The 26,471-nt window shown below is 29.3% G+C and overlaps 4 protein-coding genes across 6 annotated transcripts; 2 read left to right on the forward strand and 2 right to left on the reverse strand.

Moving 5' to 3' along the window:
• Positions 1 to 461: 461 nt before the first annotated feature.
• LOC130441254 (NAD-dependent protein deacetylase sirtuin-1) lies at positions 462 to 12,562 on the reverse strand. Of its 2 annotated transcripts, none has more exons than XM_056774841.1 (7): positions 12,405 to 12,562; positions 9,571 to 9,857; positions 8,972 to 9,164; positions 8,394 to 8,918; positions 8,069 to 8,330; positions 6,581 to 7,081; positions 462 to 6,523 (listed from the first exon to the last, which is right to left on the reverse strand). In XM_056774841.1, exons 1-7 carry the CDS (start codon positions 12,553 to 12,555, stop codon positions 6,358 to 6,360), a joined length of 2,085 nt encoding a protein of 694 aa, XP_056630819.1. In that variant the 5' UTR covers positions 12,556 to 12,562; the 3' UTR covers positions 462 to 6,357. The 2 variants fall into 2 exon arrangements, with proteins under 2 accessions (XP_056630819.1, XP_056630820.1); XM_056774842.1 differs by lacking the exon at positions 12,405 to 12,562 and adding an exon at positions 11,759 to 11,893.
• Positions 12,563 to 12,632: 70 nt separating this feature from the next.
• On the forward strand, positions 12,633 to 15,658 carry LOC130441255 (eukaryotic translation initiation factor 1A, X-chromosomal). Its single transcript, XM_056774843.1, has 4 exons — positions 12,633 to 12,770; positions 13,270 to 13,457; positions 14,081 to 14,366; positions 15,339 to 15,658. The coding sequence occupies exons 1-3, from the start codon at positions 12,755 to 12,757 to the stop codon at positions 14,321 to 14,323; spliced, it is 447 nt and encodes a 148-aa protein (XP_056630821.1). The 5' UTR covers positions 12,633 to 12,754; the 3' UTR covers positions 14,324 to 14,366; positions 15,339 to 15,658.
• A 1,035-nt stretch (positions 15,659 to 16,693) lies between these two features.
• On the reverse strand, positions 16,694 to 17,547 carry LOC130441327 (histone H2A-like). Its single transcript, XM_056774949.1, has one exon. It carries the CDS (start codon positions 17,470 to 17,472, stop codon positions 17,053 to 17,055), a length of 420 nt encoding a protein of 139 aa, XP_056630927.1. The 5' UTR covers positions 17,473 to 17,547; the 3' UTR covers positions 16,694 to 17,052.
• Positions 17,548 to 18,028: 481 nt separating this feature from the next.
• LOC130441475 (caspase-1-like) lies at positions 18,029 to 25,377 on the forward strand. 2 transcript variants are annotated; one of them, XM_056775180.1, is made up of 5 exons: positions 18,029 to 18,337; positions 18,393 to 18,643; positions 19,871 to 20,020; positions 20,082 to 20,234; positions 21,237 to 25,377. In XM_056775180.1, exons 1-5 carry the CDS (start codon positions 18,192 to 18,194, stop codon positions 21,470 to 21,472), a joined length of 936 nt encoding a protein of 311 aa, XP_056631158.1. In that variant the 5' UTR covers positions 18,029 to 18,191; the 3' UTR covers positions 21,473 to 25,377. The 2 variants fall into 2 exon arrangements, with proteins under 2 accessions (XP_056631158.1, XP_056631159.1); XM_056775181.1 differs by having other exon boundaries at positions 18,057 to 18,337; positions 21,267 to 25,377.
• Positions 25,378 to 26,471: the final 1,094 nt, after the last annotated feature.

The raw sequence follows: 26,471 nt of genomic DNA on the forward strand, positions 1-26,471 counted from the left end.
GGGTACATTATACAACAATCGTGGATAAACATTTTTATTTATTTAATCCACTTTTAGTAATTCTACTCTGTTAAAAAATATTTTATTTATTTGTGTAATGCCTCTGTTGATTTATCAACACTGATCACAGTGAAATAAAATTCTATGTCACATCCTAAAAGGTTCTTCAAAGCGCTAGAAACCTGTGATTTGTCCTTCGAAGAGTGAAGTTATTTGTCTTTCAGCCTATTGCAGTACACACTGTTCTCATAACTCTAGCTCTGCAGAGGAATCTATTCTATATCAGGGCCATGTCCTAATCCCATCCACGAAGAACTCAACGAATCTTTCTTTACCTCTCATACAATTAAGACAACAGATTTTTTTAAGTATCACATTTCAGAAAGTTTTTTACTAAGAAAATCTCAAGGATACATTTTTTTTCTTAAAAATTGGTATTTAATAAAAACAACCAGTATTATAAGAAACAAATGTATTTTATTGCTTTAGTACCATTAATATGTACACACAAATAAGAAATAATAGAAAAATTATTACAAAATATATTTCAAAGGATAGGGTCCATAATATCAGTGAACTAAAAACTCTTTATTTAATAAAAACACTTGACATTTAAATAATAGAATACTTGTACAAAAATAATATTAAAAAATATACTTACTACTGTAGGGAATTTAAATAAAAAAGTCAAGTAATTTTTTAAATCTGAATGACAAATAAATGAATTATTGTTCATACTGAGAATTGTTAATGAAAATTCAAAAATAGATTGAAGTACCACCAAAAACTGGTATCAAGAACTGAAATTTTTAAAACCTGAACCCCAATCACAAAAATCTATTATTTGTTTTTAATTTTTGTAGTTAGCATTGGATATTTTTATTTATAGATAACCAATGTAAACTAATTGGTTTTCAAATTTTCATATACTTATACAATGTGGAAAATGAAAGTTTTACACATATCACCGGATTTTATTGAGAATTTGATCTAGACTCAGATATGGAAAAATTGTTTTTTACAACTCAATGAACGGAATCGACTGTTGAAATAAATTAACATCTAAAATAAAATTGATATGTTATCGAGATCTTTTGGAATGACTGGATTTTAGTTTTCGAACCTAAAAACTGGGTTTATGCTTTTACAATTACTTTTTTGTTATTCAAAAATATTAACTTTCATTCTCCTTCTAAACTATAACCAAATTTCTTTTTACATCTTTAGAGGTGCTTTAAAATGTCGTACAACGAGGAAAAATTATACATATTTATTATGTTTAACAATATAGTTAATAAAATAAAATGAATATTTTGATAAAAAAAAGTGGTTAATTTATAAGTGTACTTATAAATTAACACTTTTCTACACTGGGTTATCAAAATTGCCTCAAAGAAAATATAATGTTACAATTTTTCCATGTTTACAATCGACATTTTTGAAAATTTGGGAGTGTATTTAACATCAAATTTTTTATAAAAATATAATTTTGAGAATACGTTTTTAACAATTATGAACTATTAATATACATCATGAACTTGTATACCATTTAAAAAAAATGAAAGTAATGCACAAGCAACGAATAGCGGATCAAATATTTTCAGCAGTAAAATAGTAGCCTAGTATTAATAAAAACTTGGGAAAAAATAGCAAAGGAAATAAATGAGAGATGGAAAGTTCAATTTCCTTTTTTTATGAAGAGGGGAACCTAAATTTTCGTTTGCAACGTTTTTTTCAAGATAAATTTATAGAGCAGCAGAGCAATAATCGCGAATATTATCATGACGGCTATCAACTTAGAAAGCGTGACAGACTCGGCGACGAGGGTCTCGTGTCTTGAGTTTATAGTCCAATAAAATAACAATTAAAAAATGACAAGCCTGTATTTTTCAATAAAAGTCGATTTCAACGTAAAGTCATGGAATTTATAAATGAAATATTGAATTTTATTTGAGAGAAAGAAACAAACTACTCCAAAAATAACTTTTCCTATTTTCTTGAAAACATATGTGAAAATAGATTACAAAAAATGAAGGGATGAAAATTTCTAAAAAGTTGTCTAGAATCACATTTTATAAATTGGAAACAGAGATCTCGCAAAAGGAAATTAAAAAAATATGAACCTTTTTGTTATCGTATCTACAAAGTGTGATAATCACTGATTATTTTTTTTATTAATTCATTCATTTTTCAATAAACGGTGAAATCGATTTAAAAAAAGTAATATCAAAATATGAATACTTTTCAGGAATTAATAAAACCAATAATTACATCTCTGAAATTGTTCTTAGTAAAAATAACTGATTATTATTGACAAATTCACGTTTTTCGATTTTTTTTTTAATTTTCAACTGCTTTAATATGAAAATTTCAATTGTTTTAAATATCTTAAATAAATACGTCAAAAGTTATACAACAGAAATTGACAAAAACATTTGTCCTAAAGTCTTTGTCTGAAACTTTTTTTCAAGATGTTTTTAGTCATTATTGAGGCAGTTTTTAATTATTTTTCCTTCCCCTAATAAAATTCAACATTTTTCAATTATAAAACCTTGTAATATATTCTGAAATCATCAATTCATATTAAAAAATACATGCTTTCGTACTATAATTTGAATCTTCATTTTATTGACCTATCAATCCGATCCAATTACCCCTTAAAAATGATAGTAAGGGTTACAAAAATCTATTCCCAACGATACCGTACCCAGATCTTTTTGAATGTCAGATTTGAAAAATCGAGTTTTTTCATTTTTCAGTAAAACGTTTTATCATGAAATTAAGTTAGAAACAAATTGTAGTGTATTTACAAAAATGTCTCAACATTTTTTTCTAAAAGTAACTAAGTTTTTGAGATATAACGATTCTAAAAATTGAAAAACCCATTATTGAGACCTATAGCATGGAATAAATATTTTCTAGATTTTCATCATTCATTTATATCCTCAACATTCTCACAAATTTTTATCTTTAAGCTAATTTCCATATCCTTGTATGTTCAAATTGACCGAACTAATTATTTCTTCTATATAATGAAATAAAAAAAAATTGTAGTTATATTCATCATTACATTTTTTAAGAACTGTTGAGAGATGGCGTATCAACTAGTATACAGTCACTGAAGTTTCGAAAAAAAACGGGGACATGACATTTATTTTAAAAAAATAGGAAATATCCAGATGAACAATAATACAATAAAAAGTAACAAAATTCTTAGATGCAACAGTTTTAATGATACATACTTGAGAATGCAGCTTTTAAGCAGATAACAAACAGTTAACGACTTTTTTGTAACTTTTAAAAAAATTTTTAGAACATAAACAAAAAAAATCAAAATAAAGCTGATATATTAGATGTTACAGTTAAAACCCGTTTTCAGATCATTTTAGTTTTAACTAGTGAAACAAATCTCTTCAGTTAAAACTAGTTTTTACTAGTCAAACTAGAGTTAACTACATCTTTTCATCGGTAGTGAAAACTACGGTCAATTGAAATAAACTTTTATAGTCCTTATTATAGGTCTAAATTCATTGCATATACAGAGGTATTTCTACCATTGGATGGAATCCCAGATATAATTTTATCTCTTCGCAGTGCTACTGAAAAATCTACAGGCTCAGGTGGAAGGCACTATGTTCCTGTTTATAATCACGGTTTGTACAAAAAAAAAATAATACCCCACGGAAGTTTATTTCAAAAAGTCTGACTTTTCAGTGTTCTATTAGGATAAAATTTTAAAACAATAAATTTTTCAACCGGAAACAGTATTTTCTAGTGAAAAATGTAGAAAAACTAGTTTTGACTTGTAAAAACAAGTTTTAACGGAATGGGTTTGTAAAAACTAATCTTCCCTTAGAGGTCACATGTTAATGTAGAGGGAGGGTATCACCGAAATGTGACAATGTATGACAAGGAGCCAGGAGGGAAGTTTTGTGATGTCACATGTCTACTACCAATTAAATTAGTCATTTATTTTTGTTAACCAGTAGTTTGTTTCTTAAATATATGCATAAACTTATCAGGAGGGGGAGGGGATTATTAAAATGTGATAACAGATGGCGTGGATGAGGGTAGGGATTCAAACATTCTAAAATTCGTGACTAGAATTAAATGAAAACGGATTTTAACTGTAACATAGATAAATTCAACCTATAAATAACTTTCGTATTTGTGAGATTGTTTTCAAAATTTCGAATAAACCTGAAACCCTGCATCTAAGATCATTTTTATAACAATTAAACGAGGCGTTGCAACATTATTTTGATTAAAATCATATCGATTAAATATTATTAAAAATGACGCAACAAATTTTATATCGAACTAAACATAGTTATTAACAGGGTGATTTAAAAAAAAAGATTCAGTCTTTTAGTTCATTTTGAATATAACCGAAAAAACAAACTGACCAGGCATACCCAGAAAAACTGATCGGATGAAGACCAACAAAGAAGACACTAAAAAGAACAAGAAACCTATTAGAGGACCTGTTAATTCCTATTTTTATAAGCTTTACCTTCATTTTTTACAATTTAGAACTAGTGAACTAGACTAATTAATTAATTTCACTAGTTAGTTACAAATCGAGATGAATGGGGTTAGTAAATTTTACAAATCAACTATTGTAGTTTACATTTTTATTTATTAAGATTAAATTTATAGTAAACGTTGAAAATCACAATTTTGTTCTATTTCGATGCTGAGCACACAGTTTACATCAAGACTCACAATTAAACTGTCTGACGCGCGTTTCGATAACCAAGTTATCGTCATCAGAGACTGAAAGTAAACTGTGTCAGACAGTGTAGTTATTGAGTGTTGGTGTAAACTGTGTGTTCAGTAGTAATATCATTAACGGTTCCATAAATTCCAGCTTAGTCGAAGAAATATATCAAAATGCTGCAACACCCTGTTTTGAAAAGTAAATGCAACAAGATTTTCCAAGAATTATCCTGAGAAATCAAGACCTATCAATATCCTATCCTTTATACATAAAAAATAAGGTACACATCATTTGCAATCATTCTTAGGAGCGGGACATCAAAAGGATATCCGCCTAAATTAAATGGTTCCTATTAGTCCCGGCTCTCATCCATTTACACGTTTCTAATAAATAATCAATCACGTCACCGATTCATTCAACAAAAATCGAAGAAAATAAAAAAAAAGAAAACGGAATAATTTCACATTTTGTTAAAGAGATCAACGAGATTTTTTTACAACTATTTTTTTTTGTTTATACAGAATTTCGATAATTTGTATTTTCATTTACCAAATTGAGTGCCTTTTATTGTATATTTAGAAAAAAGGCTTCCGTACAACAGCCACTTACAAAAAATAACAGAAAAACAATAATCATAAAGTGCCACAGTAAACAAAGTGTGTGTTTTACGTGAAAATTCCCATTTTCACCCATATATTTTGAACCAAAAACTACGTGTTCCAATAGACCCTGAATTATATGATTCAATATTTTGAGTAGTTATGACAAATTCTAGTTTGACAAATTTCACTTTTTTTGTAATGAATGGATAAGAGAAACTGTTTTCGATATTTTGTCTATTTCTCGATAAATTTATAGCTTAGATAGAAAAAAAAAAAAAGAATCGGAAATAGGAAGCAAAATAAAATATCAAGTATAAGTGTGAAATTAGAAAAAATTTTTGTTATAAATATGATTTGAAACGCTTCAATTTTTTGTCTCAATTATTATTATCAAAAAGAAACTATTTAAATACATCACACTAATATATTCTTCAAATATTTGCAAATAGTTTCAAACATCAAATTTTGGCCCTCTATTGAAGGTTTATTAGTTTAATACCCTCCAACAGACATGCCTCCATAAATGCTTCGAATATTTATGTGAAACTAGTTCAAAACCTCCCAGTCGACATGTATCTGCAAATATTTGTTAAAAGCTCTAAACTTCAAACAGTTCAATCATTCAGCTAATGTTTTTCAAAATGGACTATTTTAGATAGTTTTAAGCGACAAAAAGTGTGGAAATTCTTATAGAATATAATTACTCCTCTCACATCTTCTAATTCATATTGATGTCCATATTTAGGTGACTGATTCAATATCACAGTAAAATATACTTAATCAACCTGTAGCTTAGTAAAGAACTAACCAATGTTCGTATTATGGTTTGCACTACATACATTCTGATAATTACTTATACTGTATCACTTTTTATGGGACAAGACTTTCTCGTAACTCACACACGAAATATACATAACCTCTTTACTAACAACAAATACACCATGAGCACATTTACGACTTTCTCCTTTCATAAAAAATATAAAAATAACAACGAGGGAATACTTAAAGATAATAAAAACGGGAAAGTGAAAAAGACTACAATGAATCAAGTTGACTTCCGCACTCTGATCCGTTTTCTGATTCTTCCGAATTTGATGAATGACCTTCGTAATGTAGTTTTTCGTCTGGATCGTAGTAAACCTCCGCTCCGGGAAATATATATCGGCACGGAGGTATTAGATGGAACGAATTTTCTGGTAACCTAAACGATTAAAGAAATTATTAATCATATAAAAATTCAAACCCGGCATTTACCTACCTATCGGCTAAGCTCTTCTTAACTTTCGGTTGCCAGTATCCTCTCAAATCTGATGTGTTTTTTCTAAAATTCTCCGAAGACGTGGATGGTTCGTTACATATTTCCAAGCAAAAACTACTACTCTTCTCTTCTCCATTCTCATCTGATTCGTCGTATTTATCGGTGAAATTGGAATTGTCTCCAATACCGGAATCTTTCGCTGAATCTATACTCATATGTCTCTCTTTAACAATCTTAGTTTCTAATTCGCTATCATGATTAATTGACTTGTAGTGAAAACATGTGCAATGTGATTCTGCATTCGCTTCTGTACTTAAGGAACTACTGTTTGTACTCGTACATATACATCGGGAGTATTCTGATTCTATAGGGCGGGTAAAGTCCAGTGTTGATGATTTATGTTGCACCTCCAATGGAGGCGGGTCTTCTAGGGGTAGAAGTGTATTCGTTAGCTTCAAGACTTGGGAAGAGTAGACACCTTCTTCCCAATTACTTCCCAAACTAGAAAAGCATTAAATTCATTTATTTAGTAAATTACCAGCTTTTATATCTTTTGTTAAATTATATATCAAACTGTTAGTTATAATTTTGTTTAACTGCTGCACATTTAAAAAAATTAAAATCATTGTATTTTTTTGAATTCAACATTCTCTTCACTTTCACTTTACAACAAAGCAATTGTGAAATATATTATAAAGGGCATTTAAAAAGTTATAACCACTGGTTGACAACATATTCATAACCTTGTATAATTTAAAATATGTACAAGAACAACAATCTATTGTAGCCCTAGTTTTCTAATAATTATCACAATTATTAACTTCCTTTTCATAACAGGTTTGATTCAAAGATTCTAAAGGTTGCAGTTTAGATGTTATATTGCGTGGTAAGAATTTTACTTTCACAGCTTTCAATAGAGCAATTTAATTGTGAGCTGTACCAATTGTCTATGAAAAATAAACGTTTCTCTTTAATAATTTTCTTCTCAACTTTAATATATTTTTGCTGTCGTGCGGGTTTCCTTATTAACATCATAGTCCAGTGGTAGAAATTTAGAAATAGCAAAACAACCAGGTTTTTTAGCCTTTTCTATAAGCAATGAATCAAGTTCTTTGAACTGTCATATTTCTTGCTAACAATATTGTTAATTGCTCTTTACAGTACTACCTCCATGACGATTTTTATTTTAAAAAATAAGCGTTTTATCAGGTAAGAACAGTCCAAAAATAGTCCAGTTTCGTTGGAATTAAAGACTTCTTTTATTTCATAATCCGTTAGTAAACACAAATTTGGTTATTCATATTTGCTTTCTCACAACTAATCTTCTTAAATCCAGGGTCCTGGTGCTTTTTAAAGTTTATCAACCAGCCTTTTGTAGCTTAAAATGAATTGTGTCTCAGTGCATTATACAAGTTTTTATAATCTAATTTTGTCAATTAATTTATTATAATCGAATATATCTTCATTAACGAAGTTCTTCATACTTACAGTCTACAGAGGTGATTTATAATAGCGTCGCAATCTCCTAATAACTCTACATCAAAATGACAGTGATTCAGGGGTTCTCTATTGATTAGAATCTGTGGAACATGCGAGGGTAGACTACTAGGAATCAGCGCCACCGGTCGGACTTTTAAAGAACTTCCTATAACTAATAATAAGTCACACTGTGACTTATCTTCTGTCATTGCTTCGTGAAATGTATCTGGAAGACCTTCGCCAAAGAAAACTATATCTGGTTTCATTATACCTACAAAATTATATTTTTGATTTAAATAAAAAACAAAATTTAGCGAAAAATAGAGTTACAAACCTGATTGAACAAGTTCTCTGTAGTCCATACCCTCTTGATTTGTCCTGACATCATCGGTAGATACATAACTTTCCACATTAGGATGACATTCTTGACACAGAGGTATTTTTTGGGCCAAAACGTGATCTCTAATCTGATCAGCTCTTACTTTATGTCCACATTTTGTACATGTAGCTGTGGCAAAAGAACCATGGCATTCAATTACTCGCTCGATCTCTGCTTCCTTTTCAAGAGTATCAATGTTTTGGGTGTAGTTCCGCAGGAGTTTCTTATGTTTTTCTAATAATTTAATAAACCTATGACAAGGACTGGGTTGGAATTTTCCTGGGTAAATATCTCGGGCGAATTTGAAAAAAGGTCTGGGGTCTTGACTGAAATAACTGATATCAAACATAGCTTGAGGATCTGGGAGATTTGGGAAATCGATAGCTAGTCTGGAATAAATACCATCCCTAGAACGGAAGTCAGGAATACCACATGAAACCGATACTCCTGCTCCTGTCAAGACTATAATATTCTGTGCGCCTAAAAAATATCATGTTAGTACAATTCATAAAGTCAAAACATCTAATAAGTACCCCTTAATAATCTAACAACATCATCCAACGTATTGATATGTCTAAGTTTATTTCTACGTGGCGGTTCAGATAACATGTTGATGATAAGTTTCCATACTGTAAGATCATCTACATAGTCAGGAATTTGTCCATCCACTCCTAGTTCTGCCAAAATTTCTCTAGGATTAACACCTTTTTGCATTTGTTGTTGAATCTAAAATTGATACTTTTGTTATACTGCACTAAATCATTGTTTTAATAATCAATTTATCATTTTGTTGGTTTTTAGCACCTGATGATGATAACTTGGTTATCAAACGTACACAAGACAGTTCATTGTTAGTTCAGATGAGAGTGATTGTATTCAATATGAATATCAAAAAACTTTTCAATAAATTCCAACTTATTTTGGATATTAGGAGGATTCGAAGAATAATAAATAACATTGTAAGGAATATTTGAAATTATTTGTCAATAGGAAAATTTAAAAGAAAAACAGTATAAAATTGTTAACCTTATTATTTATTGTATGTATGTTGATCAAGAATTCCCACAAAGCTATTCATCTAAATAAATATCTACAACTCTTATTGGTTTGTTGATATATTACCCCAACTTACCCAGATCATACTTCCAGCCATGGGTTTCCAATCTTGACCAGATAATTCGGATAGGCCGCTTAATTCACTGACAGTGGAAGCGTTATCGTCATCTTCAATTTCCAGGCTATCCTGGGATACGTCGTGTTGATCTGTGTGAGTCGGTGTTTGTGTGAAGGACTCGGAAATGCTTGACATACTTTCTTGAATATCTCCTGGATCTGTTCGAGGGGATGTGTGATGAAGGGGAGTGGGCATTGATTCTAGTGTAGAGGCTTCATATCCTGAGTCACAATCTGCTGATATACCTGTAAAGTAAAACAAATAAATCATAAAATTACATATTTTTTCAATAATCCCTCTTATTATTTTTTATAAAAATGTTGAAACAGAAAAATCCTCCAGATCAACTGGATATGGAAAAAAATGGATTAACCTGCAACAGTGATGAAAAGTGAACACATTAAAAAAATTTAAAAAAAAAAGTACAATAAACTAGTATTGAGATAGTAGAAGGTGGGATTTATAGAGGCACACAAAAATAATCAGGAAAATGAAAGATCACAATTTGGGCTAGACAAAGAGTGGAAAGATGTAATACAAGGAAATGCAAAGAAAATATAAATAAATGTGAAAAAGGAGCAGATTGGAGAAATATAAGCAGTTAAATAATCCCTCTCAATAAATGGATGAAATTAATTAGTAAAAATCTACAAGGATTTAACAGCTTCATTATAATGATCCTGTCACATTTTGGTTTGTTAATATAATAATTGCATTATTTGTTTAAAATAGCAAATCAAGTTTTTTTTTTACTTTATATATATTTCCAAACATTCCATACATGTTTTGAAGTTTGAATATAAATAATGTGAGGAGTGCATGTGACTAGCCTAACAATATAAGTGATTGGGAAAAAACGTGACCAAACTCAACATATTTGACTAATAATCTCTATAAATATATCAAGCAATGATTAGATAAGGTATTTTTCCAGTATACTTGTAAAATATTCACTAAATTTCAAGTTGTGATAAAAAGATCTGGTAAGTTTGGGAATAAATAAATTATTTAATATAAAATATAAAGAACTGATCTATTTCTTTCTTTTTCATTATTGTTAAATTCAAGTCATTTTCTTATTATAAATATTTTTGAGCCCAGATTAGGGAAGACTATACAGTAGTACAGCCAATTATTTCAAGGTTTATCTAAATTTAGAATAAATTTTCTGCAAGGTATTTTCCAATGTATATTTATTCTTTTCACTCCATAAAACAGTGTTTATGAAGCTTCATACATACGACATGAAATCAAACAAAAATTGTAAGTTTTAATTTTTAAACCTCAGCATCTATTTGTACATTGTAATTGTATTAACAATTTTAGTTGATATGCAATTGTATTAATCAATTAATTAAATGTTTCATTTTCTGATTTTAGGTTATAAAGGATTAAATTCTGTGATATAAGTTGGCATTTAAAGGGTTTGTAGGAATCATTTTATATTATTTATGTACAGCATCCTACAATTTTCTCTGTAAAAAACCTCATTATTAATTTTTGAATCTACATTTAAATTTGTCTTTTTTATTTGAAATATGTGTAATTATTTCATTCTATTAATATAAAGACTTTTTATTGTCCAACTTCTGGTCTTCCAAAGTGCTTATTTATGTTTGTTTTCAACTAAACTATTCCTACTTCAGAATTCATATATTATACATATTAGGGAATTAAAAAATATAAGAATGACATAAAACATTACATTATTAAATATTCAATTTTATTATACTGTTTAAATAATTTCTTCTCTCAAGAATGAAGAACAAAAAATATACCGAATCATATATCCAAGTAGTTCAAAAATATAAAAAAAAATAATTAATGACAGTCTTTGACCGAATAGTTATTACAAACTATTAATAAAATGTTTTAACATTTATCTGTTTAGAGGGTATATTTTAGAGAATTTTTGAGTAGAGTTGGATAAATTTTGATATCAAGTGGATGGATGTCATGAGATATTAACTCTTTTAATATATTCTACAAATAGTAAGAGTAAATGGTTGTTTTCTTTTAAACCTGCACATATATATGCATGGGGAATATATACAAATACATCTTCACTAAACTTGATTATTTTAATGATTTAGAACCTAAACTGCCATTTCAAAAACATAAGTAACTATATATCAGACTAATTTACCTTTCAAATGCCTACAACTAGACAACCAAATATGCAAAGCCTCTTTTTTTGAAAATATTTGCAATTAAAAACGATTCTTTCACTTGGGTTAAAATTTTAGAAGATGCAAAAATATGTTTTAATACTCGCCGCGAACTGTTTTTAGTACAGGAATACGTATAATAAAATCTATCTACTTTTTTATTTAAAAATTTAATTTGCAAATTTTAAATATAAAATCATAACAATTTGACAGCAAATTTGTGCGCATGACACTGTGTTGGTACTTTTTTTAAATGATTCATAAAAAATAATACTTTTTATTTATTCTATGAAGGCGACTAATCATTAGGCAAACACTGTTAGATTAAAATTATTTATTGTCATTTATGTCCTTGAAAAAGAGGTAAATAAAAACACAAAATTATAAAAATATTCGAAATTTATTACTTCAGTATTACTTTTATAATTGAAATTGATACGAAAAAATGTTTTGAAATGATGTTTAATTGTGGAAAAAATATGAAAAATCGAACTTTTTGTATAAGTCAAATTGAAATCCAAGTATACCACGCCTACAAAATGTCCGCAGTTCGCCTTTGTTTCTGGTCGCCATATTGGAAGAAAATTATTCCCTAAACAACCAAACATATTTTACAAATTTTACCTTCAGTAATGTCAATCGGGCCCGTTGATGATGTGGAAAAACAGGAAAATCCTATTCCTTTGCACAATTCACCTATATTAGACTCGGCAACATCAAGTTTAATTCTTTTTGCACAAGATTCGTGTTCCTGTACGTCAGGATAGGAATCCATCTTTGACACGAATAAAAATCATTTCAAGATCTGAAAAGCAAGTAGCCGGAAGAGACGTATGCGCGCGCGATCATAGAATTCTTTCATTCTGGTTGCCTGTCAAGTCAGGGGTCTGGCTTATATTTTCAACAATTACTGGAAAAAGTCAAAAAATTGAAATTTTTCATACAAATTAAAGTGATATTGTTAAAAAACCAAAATGCCGAAGAATAAAGGTAAAATTTAATCTTTAATATACCATTTTATGTTCCATATGCACTGTAAACTTTTCCAATGGCATATTGGAATCGTGCACCCCTATTGACATTTTGAAAAATAATTTTCTGAAAAACATTAACAATTTGCCAAACTATAATCAAATATGTATAATTGTATGCATTTTGGTCGTTAATAATGGAATTCATTAAGTTTTCCATCATTAAAAGTTATAACATAACCTAAAAGTTGGTGAATTAAGAACAAATTGATGTAGACAGGTAATTCGACTAGACTACTATTATTTTGTATAACTAAAATTCAATATATTATTCGATTCGTTGTTAAACCACTAAAATAATCTTATATAGAAGATTTCTACTAGGCTCAGAAATAGATTAGAAATGTAATGGTCAATAACTATAGTATATAATTGAATAATTGCTTTCAATACTAATGATACTAGTTATTTAGGATATTATAACAATATATTATGAAAGGAGTTTTGTGGTATTTTAGGAAAAGGAGGTAAGAACCGCAGAAGAGGGAAGAATGAAAATGAAACAGAGAAACGTGAGTTGGTTTTCAAAGAAGATGGACAGGAGTATGCACAAGTTACAAAAATGCTAGGTAATGGAAGGCTAGAAGCTATGTGCTTTGATGGTGTTAAGAGGTTATGTCACATTAGAGGGAAACTTAGGAAGAAGGTAGATTATGAAAAATTGTATTAAGTACGTAATAAAAACTTTGGGCAGTTGGCCTCCATACATCTTAATGTATTTTTTGTTTCCAAGTTCTTAATGTTCATGTGTCCACAGCATGAGACCAATTTTATATAGATTTATTCTTTTTTCTTATCAGTGCTTAATAGAACTCTATTTTTAATAGCATTATTTCAGCACCCAGCATAATTTTGATTTTTTTCAAGCTTCACTCTCAATATTCCATTTTTTTTTTCATATTTTGATAATACTGAAAACAAATAGCAGAGCAATTTGAGTGCACAGATAAAACAATAAGCAGAAAATTGAATGCCAGATTACGAAATTTTCCGCTATACTTTTAAGAAATTAGCTGTTATTATATTATTCTTAAGTTAACTTTTTTATATAAATCCATTGTCCCACACCACAAAAATGCTCCTACAATAAAACTCAGTTGTATCTGTTCATTTTCTTAGTTACTTGTTTGCATTTTATACAAACAATTCTCTGTTTTGAAAATGCAAATTACTAAAATGTTTTGAAATTCATTATTTTTTTTCTTTGATTGTTTTGTTGATCATTTTATAACTTATAGGGTATAAGTTTTTGATGTTTTTTTTTCTTAGGTTTGGATAAATCAAGGTGATATAATCCTCATAGGTTTAAGGGATTATCAAGACGCCAAAGCGGATGTTATTCTAAAATATACACCAGACGAGGCACGTAACTTGAAAACATATGGAGAATTTCCAGAATCTGTTAGGATTAATGAAACCGTCACATTTGTTGAAGAAGGTTTTGATGAAGATATTGAATTTGGTGACGATATCAGTTCGGCAGATGAAGCTGACCCTGTTGATGGTATATGATGATATAGCCAATCACTGGTAGATCAGGCTTATATATATACAGGTGATTTAGTTTCTTTAAATCAATATATCAACATACAAGCTTCGTGAAGTGAAAGAGTCTGTGAAACCATGGTCAGTGCCACAAAAATCTCAGAGATGAAGCTTTTCTAAATTTGACAAATTTACTATAAAGCACATTATCGCAGAGTGTCATTCTTTTAAAGCAGAAAGATAATCATCAAATCTACCACGAACAATATTTGAAAGTTTAGGACCCAAATACAATATTTCTAACCTTGTAGAGCATTGAGAAGGTTCCAGGAAATAAATTCAGAATTGATTTTTCCCGACTTTAAGCACAAAGAAAAACATTTCTTATGTTTATTTTCTTCTGCTAAAATTTTATATGGTTATATCAACAAGAGATAAGCAAAGGTACAATATGGAGATGACTTGAAGAGTTCAATTTGACATCTGGAGTGCCTACAACAAATGGACCTTTGTTAAGCCAAAAACATCTGGACTGGATGGACCTACAGTGATTTAAAGTCAGAATGAATACACATTTTATCTTATTTCGCAATGATCTTTACGTCCCAGTGTACAGAAGAAAGAGCAAAAGGTTTAAGCAATGCTGCATACAACCAAAGTTACATTTGATGAAGGATCAGAAGAGGTATAGAGGGCCACATTGATATGGTAATAATTGAAAGGAGTCATAACTTTTGTGGAAGAAAATTTTTCTCTCCGTGCATCACAATGGTGGTTATAGTCGATAATTACCTTGAAATGAATGAATGAAATATAGTTAGCTAATGACACTAATGTCAATGTAGTTTTGAATGTGTTTGATAGTAACTTTAAGCTCTGATAAATTGTCATCAGATGCACTCAAGCTGTTAATCTGCCAGAAGATAAACTATGTGCTAATAAAATAGAATTTTGTTTCACATGTTTTACAAAATCTCAATATTTCATAAGTTTAAATTTTGTCTAATATTTGTAATTTTTCTAATAAATTCTTCTTTTTCAGCTATCGAATTATCTTTTTCCAAAGTATAACAGTAAATCGAAATTAAGTGGAACAAATGGACATTTAACCTGATCTACTTTAAAAAATAGTATACAAAAATTATTCTCCCTCTAACAATTTTTTTTTTCATTAAATTTAACAAAATCCGATTATAACTAAATTGTGTCGAACTGTTATTTATAGATGTTATTTCTGTGGAAGGTTATCCTTCTAGGATTAGACTTGTTATATATGTGTAATATTTTCTACAATTCGGTTTTTCTTTTTTTTAATGACACCCAAAAAAAATTGTAAAAGCATAATTAAAAGAACAAAATTTATACCAGTTGTTTCATTCATTTCCTTATAAGATTTCAATTTTAATTCAAAGTTATGAGAATTACCAAAGAAAACACCAGAAATTTGTTTATCTCGGATATCTCTGACAAATGATCAAAAGTTTAGTGTGTATTAGACTCAAGACATGTCAGACCTAATCAGGTCAGCGATCGCGAAGTGCTCCAGTCTGAGGGGGCCCTTAAGGCCTTTTCATACACTGTTGCTAAAAAATTCTTAAAAAATGTAGATTCTTCAATCTGGTTTTAAACAAATCTCAAATGGAAGTTGTATCAGCAAATTTCGATTCACTGATAGAATCTTGATGAGCCTGTGGTCTAAATTTGAAAACTTTCCTATCGCAACCCTGCTCCAGCAAGTTGAGGACAAAAAGAATACCGCACACTTTGAAGTATTGTATGCAGTAACAACTATGCAAATCATGGTTAGGCAAAAATGAAATTGATGTAGAATTAGAGCTGGACTTTTAAGAGGCAGCATGTCATGGTGAAAAATTAAAAGATGAATCTGACTACTTCAACATTTTATACTTTAGACTGTGCGAGAATGAGTATTTAAGAAAGATTTTGGCTAATTGTTGATTTTGGTTGGATCTCAAAAAGTTTGAAACCTTCCTACAGATTTTGTCAAAACGTTTTCCAAGGAAACGGCTAATAATTGTCACAGACCTTTATATATGTTCAATTGAAACCACAATACACATTCTTTCCTTTTTTGACCGCTGCTAGAAAACACTACCTTCAGACCCAAAAATTTCAAAGGATCTTTTTACAAACTGCATAAATCTAATTCTCGTGTTCTTAGTATCTGTTTAAATTGCATCCTTCAAGAATCTCTTCTTGATGGAGCTATTCCCGCTTAAATTCACTGTGAACCTCTACTCACAACAATTATTCTTTAATCTTTATTAATTTTTGCTTTATTGGACAGTTTGTGCATCATCAGCTTTTCTGAGTATTAAAATCTGCATGCATTTAATCACCTAAGAATATTATTTTTAGAAAACTAACATGAAATATTTAATATTTTTTATTGGTTGTTGGAAATACTTGTGTAGAACTAGATACAACAAAATGATAAATTACAAGCCTCCCTACATTTTGAAGAATAGGAATAGTGTGATATATATTTGAAAAGCAAACACTTCATAACATTATTATTTATTAAAAGACATTTCAAATAAGCATAAACCTAGCCTGAATGTTATAATCTATTACGGAGGGGATCAAAAACAAGTGTTTTAAATGATTCCAATAACTGTTAATGAACTTCCAGTTTTGCTAAAAGAGATGCTTTACATTAAACAAGTTAATCTGACAAAGTTTATGCTGAGTAGTCAAAAAAAATGAACACTAACATACAAATTATAAGTAAGTTACTAGTAATCCTGAGACTGTGTCTTCGTTGATTTTCCACCAGTTGCTGTAGTTGCAGTTCCCGATTTCTTTGGCAACAAAACTGCTTGAATATTTGGTAAAACACCACCCTGTGCGATAGTAACACCAGATAAGAGTTTGTTCAATTCTTCGTCATTTCTTATAGCTAGTTGTAAATGTCTCGGAATGATTCTTGTTTTTTTATTGTCTCTGGCGGCGTTTCCAGCCAATTCTAAAACTTCTGCAGCTAAATATTCCAGAACAGCTGAGAGATAGACAGGAGCTCCTGCCCCAACGCGTTCTGCATAATTCCCCTTACGCAATAATCTATGAATTCTTCCCACAGGAAACTGGAGTCCAGCACGGGTTGAACGGGACTTCGATTTTGCTTTACTTTTTCCACCTTTGCCACGTCCTGACATATTTTATGGCAAAAATTCGATTCAAATCACCAACAAATGAATGCTAACCTTTCAGCTTGATTAACGGTCAACTTATAGGCGGGAAATAAAAAGAAAACGTCAAAGTCAAAAGCATGGCTAGAGAAATTTGTAGAAGGGATGATTATGGTGGTTTTATATGACGTATATTCATTTTTCAATTGCAATGCATTTAGATAGAAAAATACTTCACAAGTGCAACAACAAATTGTTAAAAATTGAATTATTATAACGAATAACGCCAAATTACATTCAAGCCCAATTTTATCAATAATAATGACAAAGGATGTGAAAATACCCATTTTTGTTTATTCTCACATCAATGCGTTTTAAGACATAACCACTGTGAAATCATCTTAAGAATAATTGAAAATGAATTAGTTAAGGATATTAGACTTAACGGTATTTCAAAAGGCTTCATCAAAATTTGGCTCTTGAATAGGGGATTAACGAATTTCTAAAACTTGACTGTAGTACTTCTATCATTGGACACTGTTTATCACATGATTTAAATATTATAATATTATTGGTTACAGGTGTATAGTTGAAGTTGGACTTTTAGAATTATGTTGGTAACTGTAGATTATCAGTAATCAGTAGTTTATTTTTGTTTGGAGTAATATCGCACTTTTTCAAATTCCTTTGTGTGAACTATATTTGTATTAGCGCTTGTTTAACCATTTTTATGATTTAATGTTTATATGAAAATGGATAATAAAGGTACAGATCAAGTGGGTAATGGATTTAGCACAGCTGAAGAGACTTTTGAGGATGCCCAAGATGGTCAGTGTTTTGGCCAAATGAGTAATGGTAAAAGAGATGAACGAGATGCACTAGGAAAACCAGGGTAATATATTTTTTACTATACACTAATTACGAATACTCATAATCTGTTTTTCAAGTAATGCTACTGGAGAGCTATATGCGAAAATGCCAGTAGCAAAGTATTCAACGCATTATAAAATGAACCACAAGAGGAGAGGTTTAGCTTACATATTTAATCACGAGTTCTTTGAAGTTGGTAGTTTAAAACCAAGAGGCGGTACCAATGAAGACTGCAGAAATCTTAAGGAGTGCCTTATTGCTCTGGGGTTTGATGTGCACGTATTTAAAGATCTAAATTATTCTGATATAGAATTGCATATAAAGAAAGGTAAATAATTAATATATTCCAAACAATCTGATATGAAAATGAACTATTTATTATTAGCATTATCTTTTTGTTTTTGCAATATTTTTTTTTTATTTTAAAGACAGTTTATTAACTGATAAGGATATGTATTGATAAGGTAGAACAATAATCAATACATTTGTATATAATAGCTATAAATAATTGATAAATTTGTCTAAAACTAAATTGCTAGAACACAATTTTATAAAAATATTTTTTCAAAGTTAATAAAGATCACTAAAATCATTAAATGTTACTATAAAATTTGTATGGAAAAATTGAAATTACAATTTTTTTATAAAATTTACTATCCAAGTTTGTGACAGAAATACAAAACTAAGGTTAATAATTAACAATTTATTCTTCAGGCTTATAGAATGTACAGGTAGATTACAATTTCTGTAGTTCATAAATATGACTGTTGTTTTCAATAGAATCGATCGTTGGGAGTAAAATAATTTAAAAAAACTCTATGTTTCACGATGTCAAAGGTTTAAACTTGTAAATGAGTTACTAAATTTAAATGATTTCAACATTCAGTTAGATTAGGCAGATATTAAACTTGTTGGAAATGACAAGACAGTCTAGGTAGACTAAACATTTCTGATAAAACATAAGTACAACTGTGGGTGGATTATTGAGCAGATTATAATAGTTGTACTACAAAGAGGACTAGACCAGTATTTTCTTCAAGGTTCATATTGTACTTCAAAAGAAAGTATGTTGATCCAGACACGATCTATATGGGTACAGATAGTACAAAGCAATATATGGGTGTTGAGCATCTGTACAGCAGTTCTAAAGTAATGCTTAAAACCACTTAAATAATAAATAAATTATAAAAAACCCGTTATTTGACTTTTAACCTTCAATATATCAAAAAGCAGGTAACTCAAACTTGTTTAATCATTTTCACTAAAATGTAAGAAATGAATCATTGGATTCTTCAATTTATCAATGTTTCAGCTTTCATATCTTAAGGTGTTGGCATTAAAGATTTTTCGAGTTTCAACCTTTAATATCTCGAAGCTTAGGTCATTTGAATATTTTAATTATTTTTTCCATACTCCAGGGTTTGACTTTATCAGAATCTATGCCATAAAATCATTTATAATACCCAAATTGTGATTTTTCTATAACATTTGAAAAGGTCACATTCTGTACAATTATTTTTGTGTTTCTAATTGTTGGTTATTGTTTTTTTACCAGCTGCTCGTATGGATCATAGTGATAATGACTGCCTTATAATTTCTATTCTATCACATGGAGAATCGGGAATTATTTATGCAAAAGATACGCCATACAAACCTGACCACCTATGGGTGCAATTTACTGCAGATAGGTGTCCTTCTTTAGCGGGTTTGTTTTTTTCATATCTAATCCTTGGAAAAGTATTGTTTTTGCTTTAATCGCATTTTAGGTAAACCAAAAATATTTTTCCTGCAAGCCTGTCAAGGTGACAAACTTGATGGAGGCGTCAACCTCTCAAAAACAGAGACTGATGGGGAAATCCATAATACCTACAAAATACCAGTGCAAGCTGATTTTCTCATAGTCTATTCTACAGTAAAGGGTATGTCTTTAACATATTTATTATATCATTTTAACTCCCCATCTTTCACAAACTCATTAAAACAGTTCACACAGAGACTTTTCCAGTACAGTTATTTCCAGGGGCGGATCCAGAGATCTTTCAAAGAGAATATAACTCTGTTTTGATATTTTTTGTAAGTTAAATGAGAAGGTATAAATGAAAAAAAAATTAGTATTTTAGGGTAGAGTGTTTATTCTGAGCCAATGTATCAATATTATTTTATATGTTTAACTCTATGTCTAGATAAATACTTAATAGAGCCTTTCTGTACCATTTTGACTTTGAAGGAAAAATCAGATACAAGACTTTTTTTGTTTTGAGAAATGGTTTTTTATTTGCAGGCTTTTCTCGTTTTCTTTTTGTTCCCATTATTTAATTATTTCACTCATTACATCTATCAAAACCAGGAACTACAAGTATAAGTATACTTGTAGTTCCAAGAACTACAAGTATAAGCAGATAGATGCTTGCATCTGTCAACAAAAATCAGCTTGCGCTTGCACAGGTTTAATCTTATCACATGTTTAGTGAATTTTGCATTTTTGTTTCTTGCTTCAACTGAGCGGCCTACTACAATGTTTTTTTTATATAACTTACTGACTGACTGGAATGATAGGGTTATAGTTTGGCAAGAAATATAGCATGTGATAACTTTTATGAAATAATAATACTTATTAATATCATTTATTTTAATTTTTTTTCATATCGTGATGGTTCGCTTGGGGAAGCGACGGCTTCACCTTGAATCCGCTCTTGGTTATTTCAGAAAACATTTTGAAAATAGTGTAATATAGGTATTTGATAATATTAACGATAAAAATTAGAAAAAAATATCTAAATCTTTAAATCTCAATAATATAACAAAAGTCCAAAATAATTTGTAATAATTATCCTAAATAATGCATAAATTATAAACTGTAATTTTCCCTGTTCATATTATTCATAATCATATCATTTTTATCAAATAACATTTTAATTAAGGCTATTACTCTTGGCGTAACACAACCAAAGGATCGTGGTTCATTCAATCCCTGTGCCAAGAATTGAAGACAAAAGCCTTCGAGCTGGATCTCTTGACTATACTTACTTTTGTATCTCAACGTGTAGCGCTAGATTTTGAGAGCAACGTCCCAGACAACATCACTATGCATCGCCAGAAACAAATACCGTGCATTATGAGTATGCTCACTAGATTAATTCAGTTTAAACCAATATAAAAAATAAGATGATTTTGTTATGAAAAAGTTTTATTCTTTATTTGGTTACATGGGGTTGTGTACAATATAAGAATTAAAAAAAATTAATAATAGTATTAATCAATAATGTTTTATATTGACATATACATGGTACTATTATTTTGTAAATTGTGTTGTTATGTTTGCATGTAACGTAACAAATTATTATTTTACTTTTTTTCCTTTTAATTACATCCATGACTGCCATGACAAGTTTTAATTTCTTGTAACTTTTTATTATGTAAATATTAATTATAAATAAAACTTTTTCGCAATGAATTCTTCAATGGAGTTTTTTAATGTTGAAATATTTAAATGTTTTGTTAATATAAATCAAATGGAGAAATAATGCTTCTAAATCAGGGATCTACAGCAAACTATCACCTATTATATTCAATATATAATTTTAGAATTATTTGTTATAATTTTTTTATTCTTATTCGCAAAGATTTGACACAAATCATATAAAGTAGGACCTCTTTAAACCGAACAGTCTATTGTAGAAAAGTATATTTAATTTATCATATTTCAAATGCCAACTTCCTTGAAACTTGTTGGTGTTTTCTTTTGGGCATTTTTTGTTCTAGGTTAGGAAAAGTGTAGTAAAACATAACAAAAACAAAAAACATGACCTCTTTAAATTAATTCCAGGATTATATGTTGAAGTATGTCATCATAAGGGCGGCGTTCAGATTAAATAGATTGTGCTGTACTAATATTGTCATTATTAAGAATGGTAAACTTAATTGATTGAAGTTTCACTTGAGAGAATTTAATTCTGATATGTTTATTTTTAATAGAAGCATTGAATCTTAATTTTGATTTTGAACTATTTTATCTGATGTATATGTTTACATAGGTTCCTTTATAAGTACACACATAAATAATTATTATAGTTTTAGGTATTTTTTTTTTCATTTATAGTACCAAAATAGCTTAATTCCTTTTCTAAAACCAAGTTTCATATGAAATTAGGTATCATACCATCTGGATAAATGAAAAACTTGATAGCAATTTAAAACTCAATTTAATTTGTAATCCAGAATAACAATAATTGATATTAAAACATGTGTAGTAGAGTGCGATAGAGAATATACGGAGTATTGTTCAGTTTGAGATGATTATCACTGCAAAGTAAACCATGACTAAAATTTTGATATAAATATAAAACTAGATGGTTTCATTTTTATTTTACTTCGATTTTGTATTATATAGATTACATTATACAACAAAGTTAATTCTCAATATTATTTTTTTTGTTGGTACTAGTAACCTCATTAAAATTGTTATACCAAAAAAATCTTTAGAATCATTGGATCAATTTGGCACAGAATAAACAGTTGATCTGTTGATTTGTTGTCAAATTCATAAATTTCATTTGATAGCTTCCATATGATGATAGATTTAACAGCTTAGTTAAATTTTTTCTATACATATTTATAGTTTTAAGCTTTTTATATGTTTTTCGTTTTGATAAAGACTGAAATAAGTGGAAACGTCAATTTTTACATATTATTTTCCTGTCAAAAGAGACCTAAAATTTGAGATGACTTATCAAGAAAAACATATTTATAGTTTAGTTGAGATGCTCTGTATATTTTATCAACTGCTGGTTCAATAGTTTTCTAATATATCAATTTAATTTTCTATTTGAGTATATGTTTGAAATAAAACATATTTTTCAGAAAAAAAAGTTTATAAATTTAGAATACTTGCCTTGCCTTTTGGCTTTGTAGAACTGATTATGGTTTATAACTAATATTAGATATAATTGGGGGTTTCAGGTTATTAACTTTATGAAAAATTATCAGATGATGAAGATGAAGAGCCGAAATAAAAAAGGACTAAGTTTCAAAAAATAAAAGATCTGAAATAATCGTGGAACTAAGTCATCTGCTTCTTAGGCGTTAACATCAGTTGATTTCAGATCATCAGGCTCATCTACTAGTCCTTTGAAAATTGCTTCTCATTTAGTTAAACATCTGAGTTGTTTCTAAACAACTTTCAAGTTTCTTTCAAATCTCACTGTACAACAGAGAACAACTGCAGTTAATGATCGGCTTTCTGTTAGTACTTTTCTAAGGAAAATCTCACAACCCTACCACAACTTTATATTTCAGTTGTAGCATTTACAACATTGTTTTTAAAATGACACTTAGTACCTTTTTTATTTACACTCTTCAGCTTATGTTTGCAAAAACCAATGAAAAGGATTTAGATTAACTGCCATTATCTTAGTAGTAATTTTATTATTTCAAAAGATGTGTGATGGATTTATTTTGTCTGCGTTAGCATACATTTTAATCACATAGGTTGAAAGTTGGTAAAGAATCAAATTTGTGATTTAGTAAGGGCTTGTAGGATACCAAAATTGATTCCTATTATGGTGATTTTTTTATAAGAATCAATAGATTTTGTATTTTATAACTTTGGAAACTGTTTGGCAATTATGACATTATAGCTAAATTGTAAAATATGTTCAATATAATTTTTTAGGGGTCTAATTGTTTGTCGAAAGACTCTGCTTTGGTTGAATGTTTCCATTCCTTCCTGTCCCCTGCCCATCTCTTTATTACATCTAGGGTTATTATTTATCCCCCATTTCCCTTACATATTTGAATCTGACCTCATCAAATTTATATGTTCTCTGTCCCAAAGTCATTTTTTACAATACTATACAAAATTAACAAGAAAATAATGTAGAATGTTTTTTAGTATAATGTGATAATTTGAGCGAATTTCTTGGAAAACTTGAAAACTATTCATAGATAATTTCTGATAATAGAGATTTTGTAAAAAAATTTTACAAAGAATCTTTATTTTCCTTCTACATTTTCAGTTATCGGAAGAGGATTCTGTTCAATATTTTCATTCCTTCTTGTTTTCTGCCAATCTCTCCATTTCATCTAGGGCAACTGTTTTCTATTTCCTCTCTCCCTTATTAGATCACAATCTGAAATGTAGTTGTTTTCTGTTCCTTTAGGTTCACTAACAAAGCCTGTATGTATTTTTAAAAACCTGGACAAAATAAATTTGAAAATATAATGTAGAATGTTTTTTGGTGCAATGTGATAACCTGCGAGAATATTTTTTATGCTGAAAAAAGTGGAAACTATTCACAGATAATAATTTTTGAGAATCGGGCAAAAAATTACAAATGATTTTGAAAACAGCAACAAAATACAAATTAGTAGATCTGTGTTATTTATTTTAAAGTTATTCGATTCTTTAACTTGTTTCGTTTGTCTTTACTCTTCCATAGTGAAATTTAGTAGATCCCATTAAACAATTTTTGTATTGAATTTGGATTTTTTTCTGGAATTTTTAGTGTAACAAATCTATTCTTCCCGAAAACCTCTGATGCTGTTCCTCTTTAATAAGATACCTCCAGATCTTCCATTGAGTTTTAAATTATTCTTCCTGTATGTTTCTTAGGTTTGCATACTTTATTCCAATAAGTAGTATTATTATCTATAAACGAAATAACATATCAAATTTGTCTTTCTTAGACATCACTATACATGTTTCAATTATATTTTGCTGACATATGTGCTTTTCACAAAACTGTGAAAGTTTTCACTTATATGCGCGCATTTTATATATATATTTACATGTTTTATATATTATATACGTACAATAGAATAAGGTATTTACCTTTTTAAAACATATTATTACTTTTTGAAAAACAATTTTAATAATTATATTTTTGGATACATTTAGTACCAACTGATTGGTTTTCACCGGTCGCTATATTTTATATGAAATTTATTGTATTTTATTGAATGTTTTAAAAACCAATTGATTTATGCTAGTTTTTTGTACCTATTTTAAATGATTTAGCCAGATACTTGCTCATTTTTCCAAATAATAAAATTATAAAAAAGTGACAGTGGTTCCTTTAATTCCTGACTAAACTTTTTTATGAAGATTCACTATAAAACCCATCACCTAATGCCATACTAGAATATGTGGTATAGGCTCATAGATTTAATATTAAAGATAGAGAGATTTATGTAAGTGGCATAGTACTATTGAAGCAGAGAGAAATGGCATCCGATATTCAAATCAAAACATGTTATCAAAGGGTTAAAGTTAAAGTCTGAGAGGGCACGAATTGCTGATTGTATTGCAATAAAATCGTGTTTCGAGTGGTCAGAACAGCAAAGGAGAAAAACAAATTTTTATTTTAATTAGGCAATCTTTGAAAAAAACAGATCTACATCAAAATGGTGGCAACTATGTTAATAAAGCCGCGTTTTCTAGAGAAAATTTCGTACTTCTTCGAGCAGCAACTCTTTGAAGCCACTTCGAAATAATAAGGTCTAAAAACCAACAAATAATTTCACAAATCACACAGTTAATTTGGCAAAAGCATTTGTTTGTTTTTAAATAGGCAACAGCTGATTTTGACAATTTGTTAGATTGCTCAAAAGCGATTAGAGAGGCAAACTGATGCTCTTTCTCTCTTCAAATAATACATATTAGACTATGTACTGGAGTAGAAAATTCTTTTACTAGGTTAAGTTGGACTCACTTGAACCAACTCCGATACCTCGCATTCTCTAGATGTAATATTAATTATATGATCATATGGTGTCGCTCCATTATTTCGTACACTTTCCAAACAACAGTAAACGGGATCCGGATTACTTTTCGTATATTCAGATCATGATGGGGTTAACCCGCTCTTACGTCGCATTCAGCGGACGAAGCCGTTGTGCAAATGTTGTAGAACCCTAACGGAATCGTTCGGTGATACATACGCTACAAATTCAACACGTTTTGGGGCGAACATCATGTTCCCGGTAGCGGGAGAAAAATTTGTTAAATCGAATGTTTTCTGTGATTAAACGTCAAGTTGTCACCTTTTTTATAATAAATATAATTGAATGCGTTTATGAAGATAAAAAACATTTTTATATACATATAAAAGTAGATGTCTTGACTGAGATAGTTTAATATTTTCATAGTTTACGAAAAT

Source organism: Diorhabda sublineata, chromosome 3 (genome assembly GCF_026230105.1).
Source record: "Diorhabda sublineata isolate icDioSubl1.1 chromosome 3, icDioSubl1.1, whole genome shotgun sequence".
Classification (NCBI taxonomy): domain Eukaryota; kingdom Metazoa; phylum Arthropoda; class Insecta; order Coleoptera; family Chrysomelidae; genus Diorhabda; species Diorhabda sublineata.